The following is a 22,083-nucleotide window of genomic DNA, read 5'->3' as shown; positions in this document are numbered from 1 at the left end:
ATAAAAAAAAGGGATAGAGAGAGAGTGAGAGAGAGAGAAAATGAAAAACACGTCCCCCGGGCGCCACAATAACGATCGTGGACACAGCCGCCGAACGGTATCGTATCAGTTTTTTAATATCAAGTCGAGACACGAGAATGCGATTTTCTCTTTTGGAACCAACCGCTCACCCTTCGTACCCTTTGTGGACCCGACGGTGGTAGTTTTTGTGTGTTCCCACGCTGAAATCGAATTACAATAATTTAACACAACGTCTTACACGCCCGCGAAGGAGCCCAATGTGGCTTAGACGCAATTCAGGATAAATCTATGATGGATATATTAGATTAATTATGTCGATCAAAGAGACTTATGGAAGGCTTCACAGTTCACCCCTCACTCGCCTCCAATACAAACTCCTACATTATACTACCTACTAGCTACTTACTGACCTATAATAATAATCATTTATTATGTAGATATCATTTCACTACTTCGCTCTCTACACACACATCTATTTTAAGTAAGTATTGTAATTATTTATAACGAAATACAAAATATTTATAATAGCACATATAAAGTAATCGGAATGGTCCCTTGGGATTTGACATTTTCAGACTCTGTACGTTCTATTTGTATAAGATTTTTTTTATATTCACTAAACCATTGATGAACCTTCGGTGTGATCGCTATCGAATTATCGTCCTATAAAGCCTCCGTCAGTCACTATAGGTAATGATCCGTCATAATTTATGAACATCATACTATATAACTAATAGTACTATTATATGGTATATATTTTGTTATGAAAACGAACAAAATATTAGAAACAAATGTATTCGAATGTTGTAATACCTATGACCAACAAAAATTTTCAAAAAAATTTGGAGAGGTGTGCTTATATTAAAGGGATGGGGGTTCTCAAACAACTCCTCACCCATCAAATTGTACCTACTCAGTGTGAGTTTGCGTTTTGATACCGCATGGAATATTATAATATCACTGCACATTTTTAGGACCCGGGTACGATAATCCCCGATGTTTATCGATTATATTATTATAATATTATAATGTAAAACATTGACCATATACTACGGTAGACGACCGACACTGGAAATGTCTTTGATCCGTATATCCGTATATGATCCGATTGTCTGCAGGCTCGTTTACGTAGGGTTATTGAAGTGAATCATCTCTATGATGGTAATACTACAAACATCCATCCATCTATCTGCAAAACTACCACGCTTTTGATTTCGGATGTCGTAAATATAGCGTTTGATTTAAAACTCATTGTCGTGCAGTGCGTATTTTTTCATAAGTCTTACAAAACCGTGGTTCTCGACGTGGCCTGATGAACATAAATTATCAGTTACACTCCGAAAACATTGTAGTCATCGTACAAACTCTATGGAATACCATTTTCAATTGTGTTAAGTTTCAATTGTTAACAATTATAATTATACTTTTATAATAATATTACGCTCACACATCATACAATACTTTTGTTAATTTTCTCGTTCCAATATTTTTAAGTCCATTACGTGATTTTTGTTATTCTAGTTTACTTCAAGAATTTTAAGTAATAATGACTAGTTAAATATCAGTCATAAAATATTTCAGTTTCTATCATTTAGAATATTTAACCAAATCTTTGAATAAATTATGTTTTTAATTTTTTTATAATAATATTATATTTTGTATTTTATTTTAATATTAATTAGAGCCACATGCACGAAAAATGAGCGCTGGTCGTCTTGGGCCAGATGATAATATTTCGATAATGGTTGTCATATCACTGTGAATACCGTTTTATACTTGTTATGGCTATCAAGCAGGTACAATGTTGAGAACCAATTGTTGAAATTATGGATATGAACATTGGGCCGCAGGGGCCAGTGCTCATTTTTTGTGCAAGCGACTATAATAAGTAATAACTATTCATATGTAGGTGCAGCTACAAACAACAAACGTCGCTATTTCGTGATACAACGTCAGCCCCCGCTCACTTTTCATAGCTCTGTCTATGTAATGTCAAAGTCTATTTTTTTTTTTTTTTAGACTCTGAGAGTAAATTGAAGAATGTATTAGTTATACACTTTTCCAATTATTTTATTTTTTGCATATGAAAGATAATAAAAAAAAATGCAGCTGGTTTTTGATTGAAAATTGGATCTGGTTTGAACTTTATGTGGTCTAAAAACTCGTGGTCAAAATATTCCAAGTACAAACAATTTTAAAAATGATCAAAGGAAATAAAAAAAATCTGGAAAAAAATGAAAAATGTGCAACAACACCTACAGTTTTCGATCGAATATTATTTTATCATTATTCCAACAAAAGATACTTGAAATGTTCACCAAATATTTATGGTAAAATTCCCATGATACCTACATTATTTAATTTTCAAAATATTGAGGCTATTTAGGTATGTACTATTATATTTATAAAAGTTTGAAATATATGTTTTTTCATATAGTTTTATTTTTATATATATATATATATTGATGCAATTTTTTTATAAGTCGAAAAGTATGAAAATCTAGTATTATGTATCTCATAAGTTTTTCTTTTAGAAATTAAAACATATCTACGATATACATATACATATAGTTATTATTGTTTTCTATAAGTGTTTGAGATTCAGTTTTTGGCGAAAGTCGTTAAAATCACAAATTATTTTTCAGTTAAAGATGCATAAAATGTTTAACTTTGATATTTAAAGCTTGAATATTTAATACGAGATTGCGGAATCATAAGTGATTATGATTAAAATGAAAAAAGATAAATTTTAGAGTAAAGTCATATTAATATTTAACGAATGTTTGATGTTTAATTTTGAACATTATTCATACGTAAAATAACGATTCTAATTGTGTTCTAATTAAGAAAAATTAGCACTTGAAACTCTTCGCTATTGTGTACATTAATATTTACTATGCTCAATGAAATTTTGAAAATTTTATTTTAACTAATTTTAAATTATTCATAACCACCAGCCAATTCAAATATGTTACTTAAATATACATAATATATTATTATATAATAATGGTGCATACTCAATGTCTCCAGAAACAAACGAATTGACTCTCATATTAATTGTGAATATAGAAAAGTCACTCGCTGCCCACGATATCAAATATATTATAATTATGCTCGATTTGCTTACTAAAAATGTCCACACTATATTGTTGCATCAAATCTATAGTATAAAGTAAACTTCATAGTATAATGTGGTTCATATCCTGATAACAAAACGTATCGCGTAAATAAACAAATTCACGTGTACATAATAAATTGTGTTATAAAAATCATTCAAAAAAACAAGTTTTCAGATATAAATTGTTGTGGAAAAAATGAAGTTAATTGTATGTTACATTTGGTAAAGAATTACATTTTTTTTTCTATTATTATTGTTGTGAATTGGCGTTTCTATGAAAATAAACAAATTAATAACGTTACAATAATCGGCTTCACGTAAATCGGTTGTAAAAAAAATGTTGTACACAGCCCAAAACATACCTATTTATGTTAAACTAAAAAGATGAAATATGTATAATTTGTATCAGTTTAGTATAGTACTACATATTTTATGTACCTAGTTAACTACCCAATGTACCTACACTTCTACACTAAATCACGATTCACTGAACAATAATTCTTGATTAGTCTTTATTCTATATATATATACATAGTAGATATACAAACGCATATAACATACGTTTACGCTATGCATGTAAAACTTCAAGCTATCATCGCAAACAATGAAAAACCTTGCCGTATAATTATAATGGTTGATAAATATGATATTTAACCCCTAAAACAGGTAACGACAGGAATTCAAAATATTATAATATGCATAATTTATACATGTATATATAAAATGTAATATGTTTTTCTTAATTTTTAACAATAATTGAAGTATTAAAACTATCGAAGAATCAGCATTCAATGACTTATATGAAAAAATAAATTTATTATTTGAATGCCATTATTATTCGTATTGGAGGTACTCGTATGATAAAATATAAATGTTTTTATTTTTTCTAATATGACGTCAAATGTAATGGTAATGGTCTCAGATGTTGAATCAGAAATTATTAATAATTTCAAGATCAATAAAAAAAAAATACCTATATACATATTATGTATATATATATATATTATATATATTATATAAGTGAAATTTATCCAGGATCAGAATTTAAACGTATATTTATATATTATTATTTAATTGTTGAATTATTATAATTATTTTAATAATTAATTCATTGAATTTAATGAGCATATTTTGTCTGTATATTTTATAGTTGATTTTGTTAAGATATTTCTTATTTTACCTTACTAATTTTAACATAGATTTATTCAATATATTCAATTATTATTATTACTGCAATAAATTTACTATAAATATGACAACTTTTTTTTAGTACTGTAAAAGTTTTAAGCAGGAACTTCTTGTGTCTGAAATATTTCTTACACTCTATTTTTATTTTATTATTTGAATTGGTGGGATTTCAGTTCAATTCGAAGAGTAATCACTAGATATTATGATTTTTACCGATAAATTGGTTTAATTTTTTTATATGGATATACAAACAAATATTCTGATTATTTATATATACTACTACACTAGGTATCGTAATTTTTTTAATTATTAATTAATTTATTATTATTATTTGACACTTTTTTTGTTGTAACCTACTACTAAAATTCCTATTATATTTGAGTATAAATATTTATTTATTATTTTAAATTTATATCATGAGTGTCTAATTATAAATGAATATTTTTTCCACAGTAATTTGATGTCTGAATGTTCCTTAAGTAATATAATATAGTTTTAAATCATATAAAATATTATATCCCCGTCTATCAGATCAGTTAATTTATACTAAGAAAATACATACCTTTAAGTTTAATTTAGATTGCCAAAGAAATGCATTAACGAACAAACTTTGAGTCTGTATTTAATGTTAAACAAATAAAAATCTTATTATATTACATGTTATAAATATGTCTTGAATAACATTTTGTGTTTCAAATTATTATAATTAATGAAACACAGTTATAAAATTACATTGGTGTTGTTCGGTGGTCACGATAAAATAGAAATTGCTTTTTTTATAAAACGACTGATCATAACTATTTACCTGGTACCATATTTAAAAGTATAACGATACACAAAACATTTCTAATTTTATGATGTATTGATAAAAATATCGAATTTCTTCAATAGTTGCCGTAATCAAATTATCTCGTTGAAACCCTATAGTTTCATTTACAAACTACAAACACAATGTCGTCGTGGTCTTAAAATGTAGTGTTCGCTATGCCTCGTTCCACTTTCTATAATATAATAGTTGTATTGTATTATTTGTATTGTAACAACACTAATATTTTTATTTTTTTTTTAATTATTTTGAAATTGTCTTTTATTTTTAATAACAGTGTTTACTAATATCTTAAAAAATTAGTTCTTAATTATTATCGTCTACGATTGTTATTTTGTTTTTCAACTGCCACAGTGCTATTTATTTCTGTATACTTATTTTAAAATATAGATAATTTCAATTTGCCCACATTCGTAGTCCAATTATTTTACCTATAATATTTAAACTCTAATGAAGTTCTGTTTTAAGAATACATCCAACATATTATTATAAACAATGAGTAGATGATAAATTTACGAATACGCTAACCGTATTAGAAATAACATTTGGACTAAATGCTATACGCATTTTTTATTATAAAATACATTTAAAACATAAAGCTATAAAATATTTACCTCCAACATATCGCTTGGGTGTAATAATAATATAAAAAACAGTCGCCGTATACCATTTATTTGACTGTAGGTTTATAATATATTACAATTTAAGAGCAATCGAAAGTCGCGATCAAAAAGTATTTTGAATTAAATTTATTTATGTTATCCTTTTGTCATTTATTTAAGTACCCCTGGGAAAAATTAACCCTAACAAAATTTCGATTTTTGATCATTTTATAGGTTTACTGCAGTATGAATACTTTCGTCTGCGCATATTTGGTTAACTATTATCTAATCTAACTATATATGTATATACCACTAAATCGCTCAGAAATACATAAAAACCCTTCCGTTTGATTTTTTTTTAATTTTTACAAACTATTACGGTTTAAAATAAGAGCTACACAAAATAATAAATTAGATAAGTATTAAAAAAGTAGTCTTCTTGAAATCTCTAAGTAAATGTTACGGTAAGATTATAATTTATTACAAATACCTATTTAAATATTCCGATTGATGAATATTGTTCAATATAAAACTAAGTACTGCAATAATGTTATTATTTTCATCAAAAGCAATGCACACGAGTTCTCTCAGTGAGGCCCAGTATTCATAATATGTATGTATGAAATAAATAAAAAAAAATGTTAAAAAAAATGTATGACTTAATAAAAGTTATCAAATATTTATACGGACATTTTGAAAAATGTCTGGAACTCATTCACATGATGTTTTATATAAACAATATGAATATAGAACGATACAAATAGTACAATTTATTTATTTTAATACCTTTGAAAATGTCGACATAGTAATATGTGGCCGATTTTTAAATGAAAACAGTGATGAATAAATCATGATGCAATGAAATATAGATAATCTACAACATAACTACTATGGGTTGCTTATGGCTCGTAAGTTATAATGTGGTTTTTTTTTTATCGTTTATTTAAACAATATGTAGGTACTAGAATGTTAATATACATAATATAGGTTAGTATAGGTTATTATTAATGTATTTACACGTCATAAACATGTCATGTACGTGTAAGTACATAACTCGACATGCAATGGTGTGGTAAGAACATTTTAGAACACTCGGATATTATTTTTTTTTAACATTCAGCCACTCTCTTCCTTTCCGGACCAAAACAGAAAGGTATGATTGGAAATTATATTTTTGGGAGACCGAATTTACCACACTCGACTTAAAAATAATATAAAAGGCAAAAAAAAAACGGTGTGTACAATGTTATCATTACCCATTACGTATATACATATATATAATGCTAAAGCAATTTCCCATATAGAATTTTCGTTTACCATGCCCAATAATGTGTACCTAAATAATAAAATATCGAGAGTCTCGATAGAGACTGCTTCTGCGTAAGAAACACCGAGAAGAAACAGCACACAAATAGGTATAAAATAAATGACAACTTGACTTGATCTGATAGTGAGACTATATTATTATACATTTAGTTTCGTCTCAACGCTCGGACCTCTCACTCGAAGTGTTGATCGTATGTGAAGTGGATGAGAGACAGAGCTAAAAACTGAAATTTTCGTTTGCTCTGTGGATCCGTCGTACCGTGCTATTTAACCTAACCAACCTCTCCTGCTCATGATTTTAGTCCATGGTATTTCCCTTATGGAGGTAGAAGTACCTTGGAAGTAGTTTAGAGAAGTAAGAAAGGCTTCTTGTACGTGTTAAAAAGCGATTGGAATAAAAGATAGAATTTTAAATGTCAAAAATTAAAGTTAAAAAATGTAAACATAATGTTGATAATATATTTTTGGTAGATGGTAGTTGTTATGGTTATATTATTATATTATTATACCTTTACTTCCTCGGAGATGACTTTGCAAACCCGTCATCGCCTACCTGGAGGTCCGTGTCCCAAAATGACAATGGATTATTATATTGTCATCCAAGACCAAGGTCTATACCAATTTTCAGAATATTTCATCGTCAAAAAGTGCCTCAAATCGAGCGCGCAAGATTTGATTACAGACAAACAGACAAACAGACGTGAAAGCGACCTTATGAAAAGTGTGTAAAAAGAAAATTTTTATGAATTTCTAGCTTAAAATAATTTGTGAATTTTTGTGATTTTTACGTATTTTGTCAAAATTCAAACTTTGAATGATTATAAAAAAAAACTGTGACCACGAATTTATTTTATTTTTCAACTGCTATTGTAACAATGTGTTAAGAGCCTTGTATTAAATTTTCAAGCATTTCTGCCTAACAAATAAATTTTTATCGATATTAATTTAAAAAAAACTAATAATGATCGAAAATTTCAAATACCTATGAATAGCTCAACTTTAATTCATTCATTATATTGTTCAACATATTACAATAAAAGTATGATAAATCAATTTGCTCATTTTAAATAAAAATTTTACAATACTTGTTTCATTATACTCTACTATTTGTATAATTATCAATGTTAGCCTAGAAAAATATTATTTTATTTTATACAACCAATTCATGGATAAGAATATTGAATTATATTTCAAAACATAAACCAATAATTATTTAGTTGAAGATAATATTTTTCAGACAAAAACAAATTATAATTTTAAAACTAAAATCGACTTATTTTACAGATTCACCCTCTTTTACTCTGAATATCAAGTAAAGTATCTAATGAAACTGAGGTATTAAAAATGGATTTCAGAGACTTGCGTCAGAGATCAGATTATACATGTAATATACTAGCGTGTTATATTTTGCCAGTATTGTTCATATTCTGTTTATTTTATATTATGTAATATTATAGTGTGTACTACCTAGACTTTTATGAAATGATAAAAATTCACCAATTAATACTTATAATTATTATTTACTATTAAAATGCATTAAAAATAATACCGAATGCAAACCAGACTATGTGATTATAATATTAAGCTTAGTAAAAAGATATTAATCGATTTTCTAACGGTTTACTAGTTGTTTTATCAACTTTAATGCAGGGCGTCAAATTGTATATTTCGACGTGGTTTTGCTATTATTTTTAGACATACTTACCATAACATGCCTCTATATTTAACCTAACCTTATACAGTTTAATTTATTTGTTTTAATTTAACTAAAATTTAAAAAAAAATAGTATTTACATTACTACATTTAATTCATACTGAATTCAGGTGACTGTTAATTTTAAAATGTTAAAAAATTCATTATTTTTTTAATCACCAACATATTATTAAAAAAGTTTTTTCTAATCGAATTCTTATGAAAACTTTAATAAAACAACAGTACCTATTTTGAATTATTCAAAATAACCAAAGAACGTGAAAAAAATGCTCAAATTGTTAAAATATTTATATTGTATACATCATAATAAGCACATATCGATAAACAATAGCATTAATACTTTGTTAATTATATAAAATGTTTAAATATTTTCTTAAAATTAGTTGTGTCGTACATTATTAGTGGTTGTTTTATAGTTTTGCATACCAACTAAATGAAAACGTGAGTAAGTAAAAAAACTATCTTCCTTTAGTGCAATCTAAATAAAATGTACTACCAGGAAGCATGATGATCGCAAATTAAATGATCCATTCTACAATCCTGTATAAAACACTAAAACCACAGATTTAAAAAAAATAAAAAAATTATAAATGTAAAAATAATATGCTCTTTACTGACACAATTTATAGCATCTAAAATAAAATATTGTTTACGTGAATCTAAATAAAAAATGAGTCGTATAAATTACGTTAATACGCCATTAACACAATGTGTAGTAGAATAAAAATAATATGTTCGGGAACGAAATATGGTTAGCAACATAATGGGTACAAGAAATAAATTATTATTAAACATATGCTATCGCTTATGGTGTTAATGACGAATTAAAATGTTTTGATGATCATTACAAGCTAAAAATGGGTACCAAAGTGTAATAAGGAAATATCAAACGTCGGCCACTGTGGTCTTTAAACGATGGGGATCCTGGGGGTTTTCTATTACAGTCCAATTTTATGATGGTACTAGATATCATGGTAATATTCTTAAATTCTACGACGACTGTTTGTGGTGTGATTTATTGCCCATTTCGCTCAAAAAACAAGATACCGTATTCATCCTCACACTATTTCTCTTCACTATCTATTATCCAGCTTTACAAAATAATAATATAGTCTATTTATTTTTATAAACAACATAATATGACATGAAAATATCAACTGAAATTAAATATAATTTATAACTATAATTCAAGTATCAAATACTGATTATTATCAACTTTATTTTTTTTTATCGAGTATTAAAATGTTAATGATAAAACACTAGAAATATTATAATTTATAGCACAGGGACATAGGGTTATTAAACTTATATTATTTAAACAATTACTTAATAATTTCTGTCATATTATTCATAGCCAATTTAGATTATTGGATCATACACCAACGTAGTATTTTTGTATTTGGACATTATGTATCAATCTCATATGTATATTCTTTTAACACTAAAATATAAATAATGTGGTCATATAAGTGAAATTATAGTCAGAATTTTGACATTATTATTTGGTTTGTATTACTAATGTAATCAATTTTTTTTTTTTTTTATTATAACATCGACTACATGGTTAATAGTTTACAATTATAGTTTAGGACTTTAGGTCAACATTTTTGTATACATAGAGAAATGTTTACAATGAACAAAGTATTATATTAAGTTATGCATTTCAATTTTTTTTCCTATTATTATTTTGAGTTTATAATGGAAATGGTTAATGTTATACACCTATAAACCTAAGTTGTGACTCACGGATATTTGATGGCAAAAAACGAAACACCAATATGCCAAATATGTGGCACCACACTCACAATTAAACACATTTTTGTAGAATGCAGACTATATCAAAATATACAAAGAGAAGAACTAAACACGATATCGGAATAAGTCTATGTCCAAACCCTGAAAATAAATCTAACACAATAGAATATTTCAAAACAATAAAAATAATAAACCTACTATAAGTCACAACTAAAATATTGTAATATTATTTAAATTATATATCATATTTATTATTATATAATTTTATTTTACTAAAAATGTAACGCTAATGGCCAGTGTTGTCGAAGTGGAAATTTATTTGTGTAAAGATCAATAAAAAAAAACCTAAGTTATATTATTATATTCAATCATAATTAAATCAGAGTTACTATATTATCGATTTTTAGTGCCATACTCTATACAGGCATACAGTTCAGAACACAAATAAGAATTTTGCTGCTCTTAATCTGCAGAAAAATATTGGATACAATAATGGTCGGTGGTATACACATATATTATAAAGTTTAATACATGTTTTTAATATTTCAAGGGATATAGTTACGATTTTAATCCAAACAATGTGCGAAGAAAGATGAAAAGTCTTTTTTTAGATGAACAATGGAGTAAAAAAGTATTTCATTTTTCAACAAAAATAGTCTCACCCGGTTTGTTATTAGCGTAAACGAATGGTATTTATGAGTGAATTTATTTTTATATTTATTGTTATGAATACATCCGTAAAGTTATTTATCTAAGTCTCGACAAATAGGTATAATGATAAACACTTCCCCTTTATATCTAAATAATTATTTTTTACTTGAGGAATGACTATTATAATAATATTTGACTGGGCTCGATGATCGAGATTGATACAATAATAGTATTACATTTATGATATAAGTATCAAATGTATGTAGATGGTTTAAATTAATATTTTGAGTGAGTTTTGAGCTTGAATTAAGATATATATCATAATTCGTGGTTTTGAGACATAATAAACCAAATGCAGTGTACCAACATATTGAGGTGACACATTTTATGAGTCAAGGACACCGTAACTTATTGGTACACAATTTACAAACATATACGGTAAATATAGGAATTTAAGTTTGTCAAAGCCTTGTTTACCTTTGATACTTAAATTCATCACGCACCGTTTAGTATCGTCATATAAAGTTAATAGAATGAATAAATAATATAAATATAATAAATAAAAATTAGATACTTATTAACATAATAGGATTCATATCATATAGTAGCAAACTTTTTATAAATAATATTTATATATTTAATTCTATTTTTTACATATTTTTTTTTGTTACGGTTCTATTATAACCACCTAACTATTTATTTTAATTTAAAGTGATAGTCTTTGTTTTAATTTATTTTAATTGTATTATAAGCGTAAAAATATTTAGATGGGTTAACGATTTAAAAATTAAAATGAGAACGTTCAATCAATTGTAAATTCACAGTCGTAGGCATAACTATCAGACCTAATACATGATAATACAGTAAACATTAATTAAACAAGGTTGTCTTAACTTCCAACAATCTAAAATGTGTCCATAGATAAATTTATTTTGAAAACCTAGATTTTGGCCAAAATGAATATATATATATTTTTTAACGTCTCATTAATTTGAAAATATTTTATTTTAGTGAAAAATATTTGTTTCAATTGAAATTTACAATAGTTAAATCAACGATAAAATATGGAGTATAGTTTACACTATACTTGTTTTCCAGTTCCATTGGGTACATTTTATAATTTAAAAAGTGTGCTTTATTTGCGTATGTCCTCTGTCACATAGTAGCTTGTTTCCCGAAAAGGATATGTAATATTCTGAGATTAAATTAAGACAAATAATTCCGATCCATCTTACAATGAAAACACATGCGTGCATAACCACAATCCATGATTAGTATTCTAATATACTTATACCTATTATTCTAGAATAGAATTCAGCTTAATTTAAAATTTTTGTAGAGTATATCCAGGGGATCAGAGATTTTAAGTGCACACAATAACATTATAATATTTTAATCATAATATATTGTATATTTCAAAGTTTCAAACAATTTGAACGAAATCATATAATAGAAGAACTTAAAAATACCGATACATGATCATTTTTATTGAATTAGTATATGAATATTACTAACCATATATTTATGACAATGGAAAAATACATTGAAAATATCAAAACCATTTTTATATTTACTGATGAATAATAATTATTAATCACGTATATGATTAGTATTTGTTAACATAAACCATAATGTGATTTCTGGATAATTGTTTGAATTTTGATTTCTAAGTTGTAAATCTGAGATGAGAAAAAATAACAGATTATAACATTTTAATTGTAAGAGAGTGATAAAAAGCTGAATAATGCTTTTAGTGCCTTTTTTCTGAAGACTCCTACATACTATCTATTACTTTCTAATCTAGGTCTAAAGGGATGAAAATTGTCAATAATGAATGCAGTATAAGTTTATAATGCTTATATAGATTGATTTATAAATCATGCTCACCCTTTTTTATTTTCAATAATTCAGTTATTTTAAATGTGTGCTTTTTTTTTACTATCTGCTAAATGATTAATAACGAAAATGGGAATTCTAATTTAAAAAATCTAAGTTTGAATCGATATTAAATACTTCTAAAATAGTTATACAAATTTTATAAATTTGAGAAAATGCTCTTTGAATTTATTTGAAAATTCCAAAAACAAGAATCTGAATGATTTCATTATAAAGTAAAAAATATAGCTGGACAGTGAGAATCGTTTTAGAATCATCATATGTATGGTGTATGTGGAATTTATATAGCTCGCATGCATATTGTATAGTACATATATTATATTATATATATAATGAATATAGTGTACCAAAAATGTTCTGGGTAGAGATAAAATTTTGTGAATATTTATAAGATAGGTACAGTGTTCTTGTTAGGGACGACGATAACCTAATTTATTTATTAAGTAGAAAATATATGGTATTAAAAATCATAAAAATCAAAGCTAGTTTTTTTTTTCACCAATTATTATACAATAGGATAATAAAAGCTTTAACTCCAAAAATGTTTTTATTAATTGGCATTAAACATGGGTTTTATCTCCTATTTTAGTATCGCAAGAAAGCTTAAATTATCTAAATTTAATAAAAACGTGACAAACGTTAGAGGGATAGGTTTTTAATTAAATTGCTTTGAGAGTACCTACGTTATTATATATATTTTTTTATTACTTCTCGGTAATGTTTTCATTGGCGTCCAAAACCATTTTGTATTATTTTTTTCATCGTTATGGAATAAAAATAAATAATTTTACACTAAGAACCGCGATTATATTTTCTACTACAAAGCTATCCGATTAGAAAGCACTACTGTACATTTTTAATTTAATTCAAAATAATTTATAATACATCAAACGCTAACAATAATAAATGATTACTTTTTTTCCTGATTAACCTACAACAAAGCGGGTTTTGTTTGAACAACACTTCTCTGTTGTACCGTTTATTGATAATAAATGATTACCTATTGTCTCCTCCTGGTTGATTTTCTTACGGTTTGTGCCAATTATGAAGAGAACTCTACTCTTGAGGTGGTCATCACTTATCACTATTACTGGTGAATGGAATTTATGAAACAATTTATTATTATTATTTTACTATCGTGATTTAATAATACAACAGAGATATTAAATGAATAAAAAAAAACATTAAATGCATAGGTGCAAATACTCAGTCGTTTTTCATTTGATTATCATTAATGTTTTGTCTCATTCGTTACAAAAAATGTCCATTAAGACGTGCTGTTAGATTCTTAACGCAAGGATCAATTTTAGTAATTTAATTTTTTCTTCAATTTATTTATTAATATTAGTTAATGTTTTTGGTAAAAAAAAATCAATAGATTTTGCTCAAACAGTACTAGAAACAATCATAGTTGGTAAGTCTAATACTGTACTTGAGATCTAGATTTTTGTTTAAATTTTGGGCAGTTGTAGTTAAGATCATCGTTTTCGCTGTCAAATCAAAGTATTAATTACGGCTTCATCTGACGTACCTCACAACCATAATTTATTACCACTTTTTCAAGCATTGTAAATCTGAAGATAATAGGTATATCAATCCATTTCTCTAAGTTGGATACTTGGTTTTTTTACAGATTATTTGAAGTAATTTATGAAAATTAATTAAACTTAAGATTAGTTTACTTGATAAAAATACCTCGATTGTTTTCCTAGATAGTGTAAGCATTAGGCTCTATACTATTATCTCATTAAATGCACTGTAATTGATATTGTATACACATTACCCATAAAAAAATAAAAAGGGATTTTATAATTAGTTTCTAAAATTTATATTATTAACTTCTATTTTATTTATTACATTTATTGTATATACATTGTGAACAATTATTTGTTTAACACATGAATCAGTGTTAAAATTAATTCAAATTTAAAAGAATATATTATTTTTCTATTTTCAATTATATATAAAAAAAAAAATGAAAAAATGAATCTAAAAATATCACCCAATATATATTAACAATATGTTCAGATGTGGATACGATTCGAATAAACTCTATTATATATCAAAGTATATAACAAAGAATGAACGTTATTAAAAAATATATAGATAGATTTAAAGTTTGGTTATTCATTATTTACATCTAAAAAATCTCTTAACTTAGTTCAAAACATAATAACATAATAATAATAGCTATCTAGGAACGAGTTCTTTGTATAGAACAAAAAAAATCAGATACAAAAATTTAATGTATAATATAAAGATTTTATTATTATGAAATCATAAATAAATTGATGAAATGATGAAATAATTTTAATAATTGTATCAATAATTATTTCTATATGGAAAAATAATTTATAGTATTACTAATAAAAAAAAAAAATATAGAACATATTAAAATACAATATATTCATAATTTGATTGATATACATCTATATTTAAAAAAAAATCAGGTGCTTAGCAATTTTCAGTAGAGAAAGGTGATTCAAATTGAACAAAATCAAGTTTGTATCGGCAACAGAAAATTCGTAAATGGCATATAAAACTATTATAATTTATAAAAAAAATTGTGTTTTTCAGTAAAAAACTATAATGTTGAGCATAATATCATTAGCGAATTACACTATATAATATTAAGTAAAAAATAAGTTATTAATTAAAAATAAATATTTTAGTTCATTTTTTTTTAAATTCATGTTATTTGATAAAAATTTATTATTTTCAGTTAAAAGACAATAAAATTGCAGGTACTAATATTGTTTAAATTATTAAAATCATTGCAAAGGTAAAAAAAAAATATTAATCATAAGCTCCCCTTATTACCCATAGAATTGCTTTTTTATTAAAAGTTGTTATAAAAAAATATTAAAACTATGGTAAATATAACATTGAATTTTAAATGTCTATAGATTGATTTAATTCACATTAAAAAATGTAATTACAAATATTATATAACGAAGTAATGCGTTTTAATAAAAACTACGATTGTAAGCAGACGATGTAAATAGACAATTTAGCTACTGAAAGTTTAACCAGTATGATGTATGTAAACATCAATGTAGTATTATAATAACTACGGGTTTTATACTCTTGTAGGTTTAAATATGATGATGTTTTAAAACATAGTAAGTTTAATAAAATACATTATAAGTTTACAGTAAATTAAAATGATTCTCACTGGCAAAAAAATAAAATATGTTTGAATTGACACAATATAATCATTAACAAAAACTATGAATTTCGATTGTAAACTAAATTTTTGTGTGTTTTACTAGTATGGTGTATGCAAACATCTATGTAATATTATAATAGGTAGGTACCTGCAACTGTTGTTTATGGCTATAAATGTTTTATAACATAGAAAATTTAATAAAATACATTGCGTTCATGACAAACAATCAATCATACTGACATTGTCAAAGGCAAATCATAATGTTAGAATATCAAATTGTTTTAGTAATATAAGCTCGACTTTACAGGAAACTGACATTTTATCATTTTGAATAAGTTTTTTTTTTTAATATTTGTTGAACAAATAACATAATGATTAAGAATGGCCTATGCGTTATAGTAAAAATAATGAGACCACGAGGTTCTATTAACATTTCAGCTATTTCTTTATCAAAAAATGGGTGACAGAATATGGAAAACTTTTTCAAAAGTTATAATATTCCTTCTAATCGAATGAAAAATAAAACCAAAAATTAATTTCATTCCAATTCTTTGAGAATTGTATTTTTTCTTTTACTAGAATAAAAATTCAATTGTTGTTTTTACTCCAATGCTGAAATATTGTGCACCATCGACCACAATATGAGACACTAATACAACATGTAAATCATACTGACTGTGTAATAAACATTTTGTTATTCAACACTCTACAAACTGACTCGTACTTAAAATATTCTTCGAAAATAGAAAAGAAATTCTCCTTTGTTACCAACCGTGTAAACGGTTGAATAATGGTTTTAAGCTTTGTGTACACGAACTAAAAAGGGTCTTATGATTCCAGGCTTCTGCTTTATGATTTATGAATCGATGTAGTTTTGTAGCATTAACTTAACTTTCAGATTTTCATCTGTGGTAATTCGAAACAAACATTTATGTTGACTTTGTAATGCATCAAAACTGGCGTTAAAAAACATGTATTTCAGACTTTATTTATTGTTATTATCGTCTTTAAATACGAACACTCAACTCAACTGATTATAATAAAATGAAAACGTTGTACTAATTTTTATTAATAGTTATTGATCTTAAAGCTATCAATCATGTTTATATCGTTTTTTTCACATTTTTCAATTTTCATTATGTTTAAATTTGTTTTTTTATTCTAATTTTAGAGAATAATTATTATAAAACTATAATGATTTTTGTAAACGTATTTATAAATATATCATATTAAATTGTAAAACTATTTAAAAATAATTGTTATTAAATTCCTATATTATGATATAATAATTGTATTTATTTATTATTTCAATAATGTAATAAAAATTAAAGAGTTTTATACTAAACTTGCATCTAGTTTTCATTCATCTAAAATATTTTTCATTAAAACATTAAACATATAATTTCCAAAAGTATTTTTTTAATAATCTAATAAATTATAATCTTAGAACTTTATAAACTTATACGGTACGATTGAAACATTCAATAAAAATTGCTACACTTATTTATAAATATATATTAAAATATTCAACATATCATACAAATAATAAATTAATATATATATATATATATATATTAAATATGACAGAAAAATTAAAAAAAAAACAGTTAAAACTTTGATCATATAAAAAAATAAAAAATATAAACTTGTTGAATCATGCTTGTAATACTATAACGGTGTAGGCAAAAGATAAAAATATACATTATGGTGATTTTACGACTTTTGAGCGTTTATTGTATGTTCAACAGTTGAATTATAGTCTCATTATGTGGTTCAATGTTATTATAAGGGTATACTATGAATCTACTTTAAGGGTTTAGTGGACATTAAAATCGTAGATCATATTTATAAGGATAGGGTAATGAAAAACACAATTTAAAAAAATCACACGTAATTATTTACTACCCTTTTTTCAGTGAACCACTTTCTTTTATTTTGACTCTAACCGATCACATTTATTCACAAAATCGACATGAACCACTTCAGTTATTCGATTTTCATTCGGTTTCCACTTGTTTAAATAATGTTCATGTCTTCTCTTTATCCATAACTAGTGTTTTTGGACGTTTTACGAAAAATTTGAACATTAAAATATACTACCATGAAAAATACGTCCTAACCTTATGATTAATTTTCATTGTACAATGGAATCTGTTTTGAGAGGTCCTTAATTTCTATACAATAATATATATTCATATAGTATTGCATTGTCATATTTTTCACAACTCTTTTGACATGATGGTTTTTCAGGGGCGATTTTCACTCAAGAAGACAAAGACAGTACCACAGAAGTAGCATTCAAATACGCTGTATACAGGATAAATAAAGATAAAGCGATCTTGCCGAACACAACGCTTGTATACGATATTGAATATGTTTCTCCACACGATAGCTTCAAAGCTTCTAAAAAAGGTATGAATGATTATAAAATATTTTAATTTAATTAGATTTTGAAAAAAAAAATTTAAAAAAAATTCTTTGATTCTATTCAATACATAGAGTTATGGCCTATAAATAACGTCAATGATGTACAATGTACATGTTAGCCACGAGTCACCAGTTATGTTACCTGTACTAACTGCAGTTGATGCGCCAGCAACTAGTCGCATATTTATCACAACCTCTTTATTCGTATTTTTTATCAATAATCTATAACACATTATACAGATTTCAACTTATTACCAATTCAATATATTCGAGTTCATTAATTCATCGAAATATTTATTATTAACTTATTTAATTAATATTAATTTATTATTATTACTACTGTTATAAGTATTTAAACCAAATGGCAAATAGTCAACAATCTTACTTACATATAATTATCACAGAATTCTGTGTTATCATGTTCATAGTTATCATATCATAGAGAAAAATATGCGAATAACTGGTGACAAGTTGCTAATTTTACTATCTAAACGAATTGTATAAATAATAAAATAAGTGAGATAGAGACATTGCATATTATTATTAATTAAACACTTTGGTCGATTTCATTTGACAAATTGATCAAACCATCTGTATACGTATAATCAGTCATGTAATTCACCTAAGGGTGGTACTAGTTTTCTGATAGGACAAACGCAATTATAACGTCTTCTTCCTCCATTATGGGCTTTCATAGATATCGCATATACCTATCAGAGTAGTACAGCAAATAAAGATGCAAATTGATAATAGTAATGATAATAGTAAAGTTGCTATAATTATATATATATATATATAATTATTTCCAATACAATTTTATGATATGATACAATTCTTGATACAATTATAACTGATATTTTTCGAATAATGCACGAGTGAATTTGATGAAACAAAAAACGTCTTTTATTTTTTTCTTCAAAAATCTATATACAAATATCTAAACCTACCTACCATCAACAATCTATCTAAATCCCATTACATTAAATTTCATTCAAAGCTCCATTTTCATTCTAATCCTCTAGCTGATTAAAAAAAAAAAAAAAAAAAAACTATGCTATTCCTATATCATCCCATAATATCAAAGAGGCAATTGCCCAGAGACTTGTTCAAACCGTAAAATAATAATATATTAACTTGTCAGGTAGTGCCGCTGAGAGCATTTCTATGAACATTAATTGTTATTCGTCATTGTCACCTTAGTTAATAGATATATTACTAACTGATTGTACCTATGTATTTTAAAGATAGTAAATAATTTGTTTCTAAACTATAAAAATTAAAATCAAAAGATTCTATCTACCTATAAACGAGTTCAAAGTCATCACGACAACTATGATACACATTCGAGACAATTTATTACCAGAACACTGAAGATCGCCGTGCAGTATACGTCTTAATATTATTTTTTTATCAGTCGCCAACACGCACCATACACGATAATATGAATGGTCGCAGTGGTCGGAGACGAGTATATTCTGGACAGTGAGCTGAAATATGTGAGCGTGTGTGCGTGTGTAGTTATAGGTCACGAATAAAGCTGTATGAATGTGAAACGATATAATGGTAGGAGGCGAGTAAGTGGAACTTCACATAAATCATTCGAATCTCCCGAAATACCCGCACGTTATTACAGTTAATGTATATAGTGCGTTTTTTTATATACATACATATACATATACATATATATATATTAAACAAGTTTACATTTATTTATACAAAATTCTGAATAGTTGTGGTCTTATACAAAAGATTTCCTGCGGACGTGGCGTGGATTCCGGATACGAGATTTACTCCACCGTTCAAGCCAGTTGTTTAATGTAAATATTCCGCCGCCAACGACAATAAATAGCCCCGAGAATTTAGTGACCATTCGCTTACTTACCTTTACAATCCTATAAGGTCCATAATTCTAGTTTGATTAACCATCATTTACCGCATCCTGTCCCGCCAAATCTAATAATAAACTTCGTCTAACAGATTTAGCAAGACGATTTTGAATAATATTATTGCCACATGACGCATCGTTGAAGTGATTGGTTGACGTCCGTTTTACGATAAACTTATATTTTAACCCAGGTATAATCGTGGGTTTAACGGGAAAACCAAATCTGACATGAAAAAAAGGCATTATGTGTGTATAATGTAAAATCACTTTCTCACATTATAATAATATTAAGTTTCACAAACGTTAAATGTCCGAAAACAGTATTAAATAGATTACAAAGGACACATACCCTTCTAAATACAATTATCAATATTAATATGAAATACAATGCAATGATGTCTAGTCCTCTAAAATTGATTTCAATGAACTTATATTGAAATCGAATAATTGAAAATATTTTGCGAACGCGACTTTTTATCAGATATTATGTAATGTGTTACGTACTCATACGTATATGATTTATTTAAACTTGTAAAATATTATTATTATTACAAAATACTTATAATCTACCTACCCTGACTCATATTGTATATTTAATGTGTCTTATTGTAATTTATCTAGATATATTGGGTTACATGACCGTTATGAAAAATATACAATATCATGACGTAGAATATTATTTAAGATTTTCGTTACCACATATACAATCTAATGATAACAACAACCATCATAAGAAATGAGCAATAATAATATCCATATGTGTACAATTCATAGCGAGTACATATTACACAAACCTTTAAATTTCGTAGAATCTGAACATCTTATTGTAATACGGTTATTCACTTATTAATCTTATTTAATAAAACTTCATTTGTTACAATACACGTAATTTCCATTTAACGTAATGTAATTTGATTTCTAAAAAAAATTAAATGAACTCATGCCCACTCAAATGTTGTCGTCAAAAGCCATATTTTACGGTACACGATCGTTGTAAATATTCATATGTCTGTTAATGAATTAATAACAAAAATGGCTCTAAGTTCTACTTTTGTGTTAAAATAAATTCTTTATTAATGTTTTTATGAAATGTTCGTAGTTGTAGTTTGATCAATAGAGTTAGTTTATTTCATAATAATAGAATGCTGTTGAAATACTCAGATTGAGTATGAAAACATAATTCCTTCGATTCAGCTCGGGTTCAACAAGATATTAAGACGGCAAATATTAAAAATAATAAATATATATGATTCTAAAATTAATTAAGTTGTAATGCTAAGTTTTTATTTGATATAACACACAAGTTCTAGGATAAAACAAATACAAAATATTATATGTATGTATTTTACTATACATTCTATAATATAAAAAACAAAAAATACATTTCCTCACTTTTTATGACTAACTATTGGATGGGTTTATGTCGTATCGTAAAATATGCATACACTATATTATATGATACGAGCATGTACAATTTTATTTATACAATCAAATATTATTCAAAT

At 25.9% G+C, this 22,083-nt stretch overlaps 1 protein-coding gene across 1 annotated transcript in view; it reads left to right on the top strand.

Moving 5' to 3' along the window:
• Positions 1-22,083, top strand: part of LOC107166653 (glutamate receptor ionotropic, kainate 2-like) — a 210,905-nt gene that overhangs the window by 103,370 nt on the left and 85,452 nt on the right. The window contains exon 2 of the mRNA XM_089222230.1: positions 18,517-18,678. Within this exon, the coding sequence (XP_089078356.1) occupies positions 18,517-18,678 (162 nt within the window). The remainder of the gene's footprint in view (positions 1-18,516; positions 18,679-22,083) is intronic.

The sequence above is a fragment of the Diuraphis noxia genome, unplaced genomic scaffold (assembly GCF_037042655.1).
Source record: "Diuraphis noxia isolate RWA-SAM2 unplaced genomic scaffold, SU_Dnox_SAM2 contig0003, whole genome shotgun sequence".
NCBI classification, from domain to species: Eukaryota; Metazoa; Arthropoda; class Insecta; order Hemiptera; family Aphididae; genus Diuraphis; species Diuraphis noxia.
The sequence above is the reverse complement of the archived record's forward strand: the minus strand, read 5'-3'. Positions and strand labels throughout refer to the sequence as shown.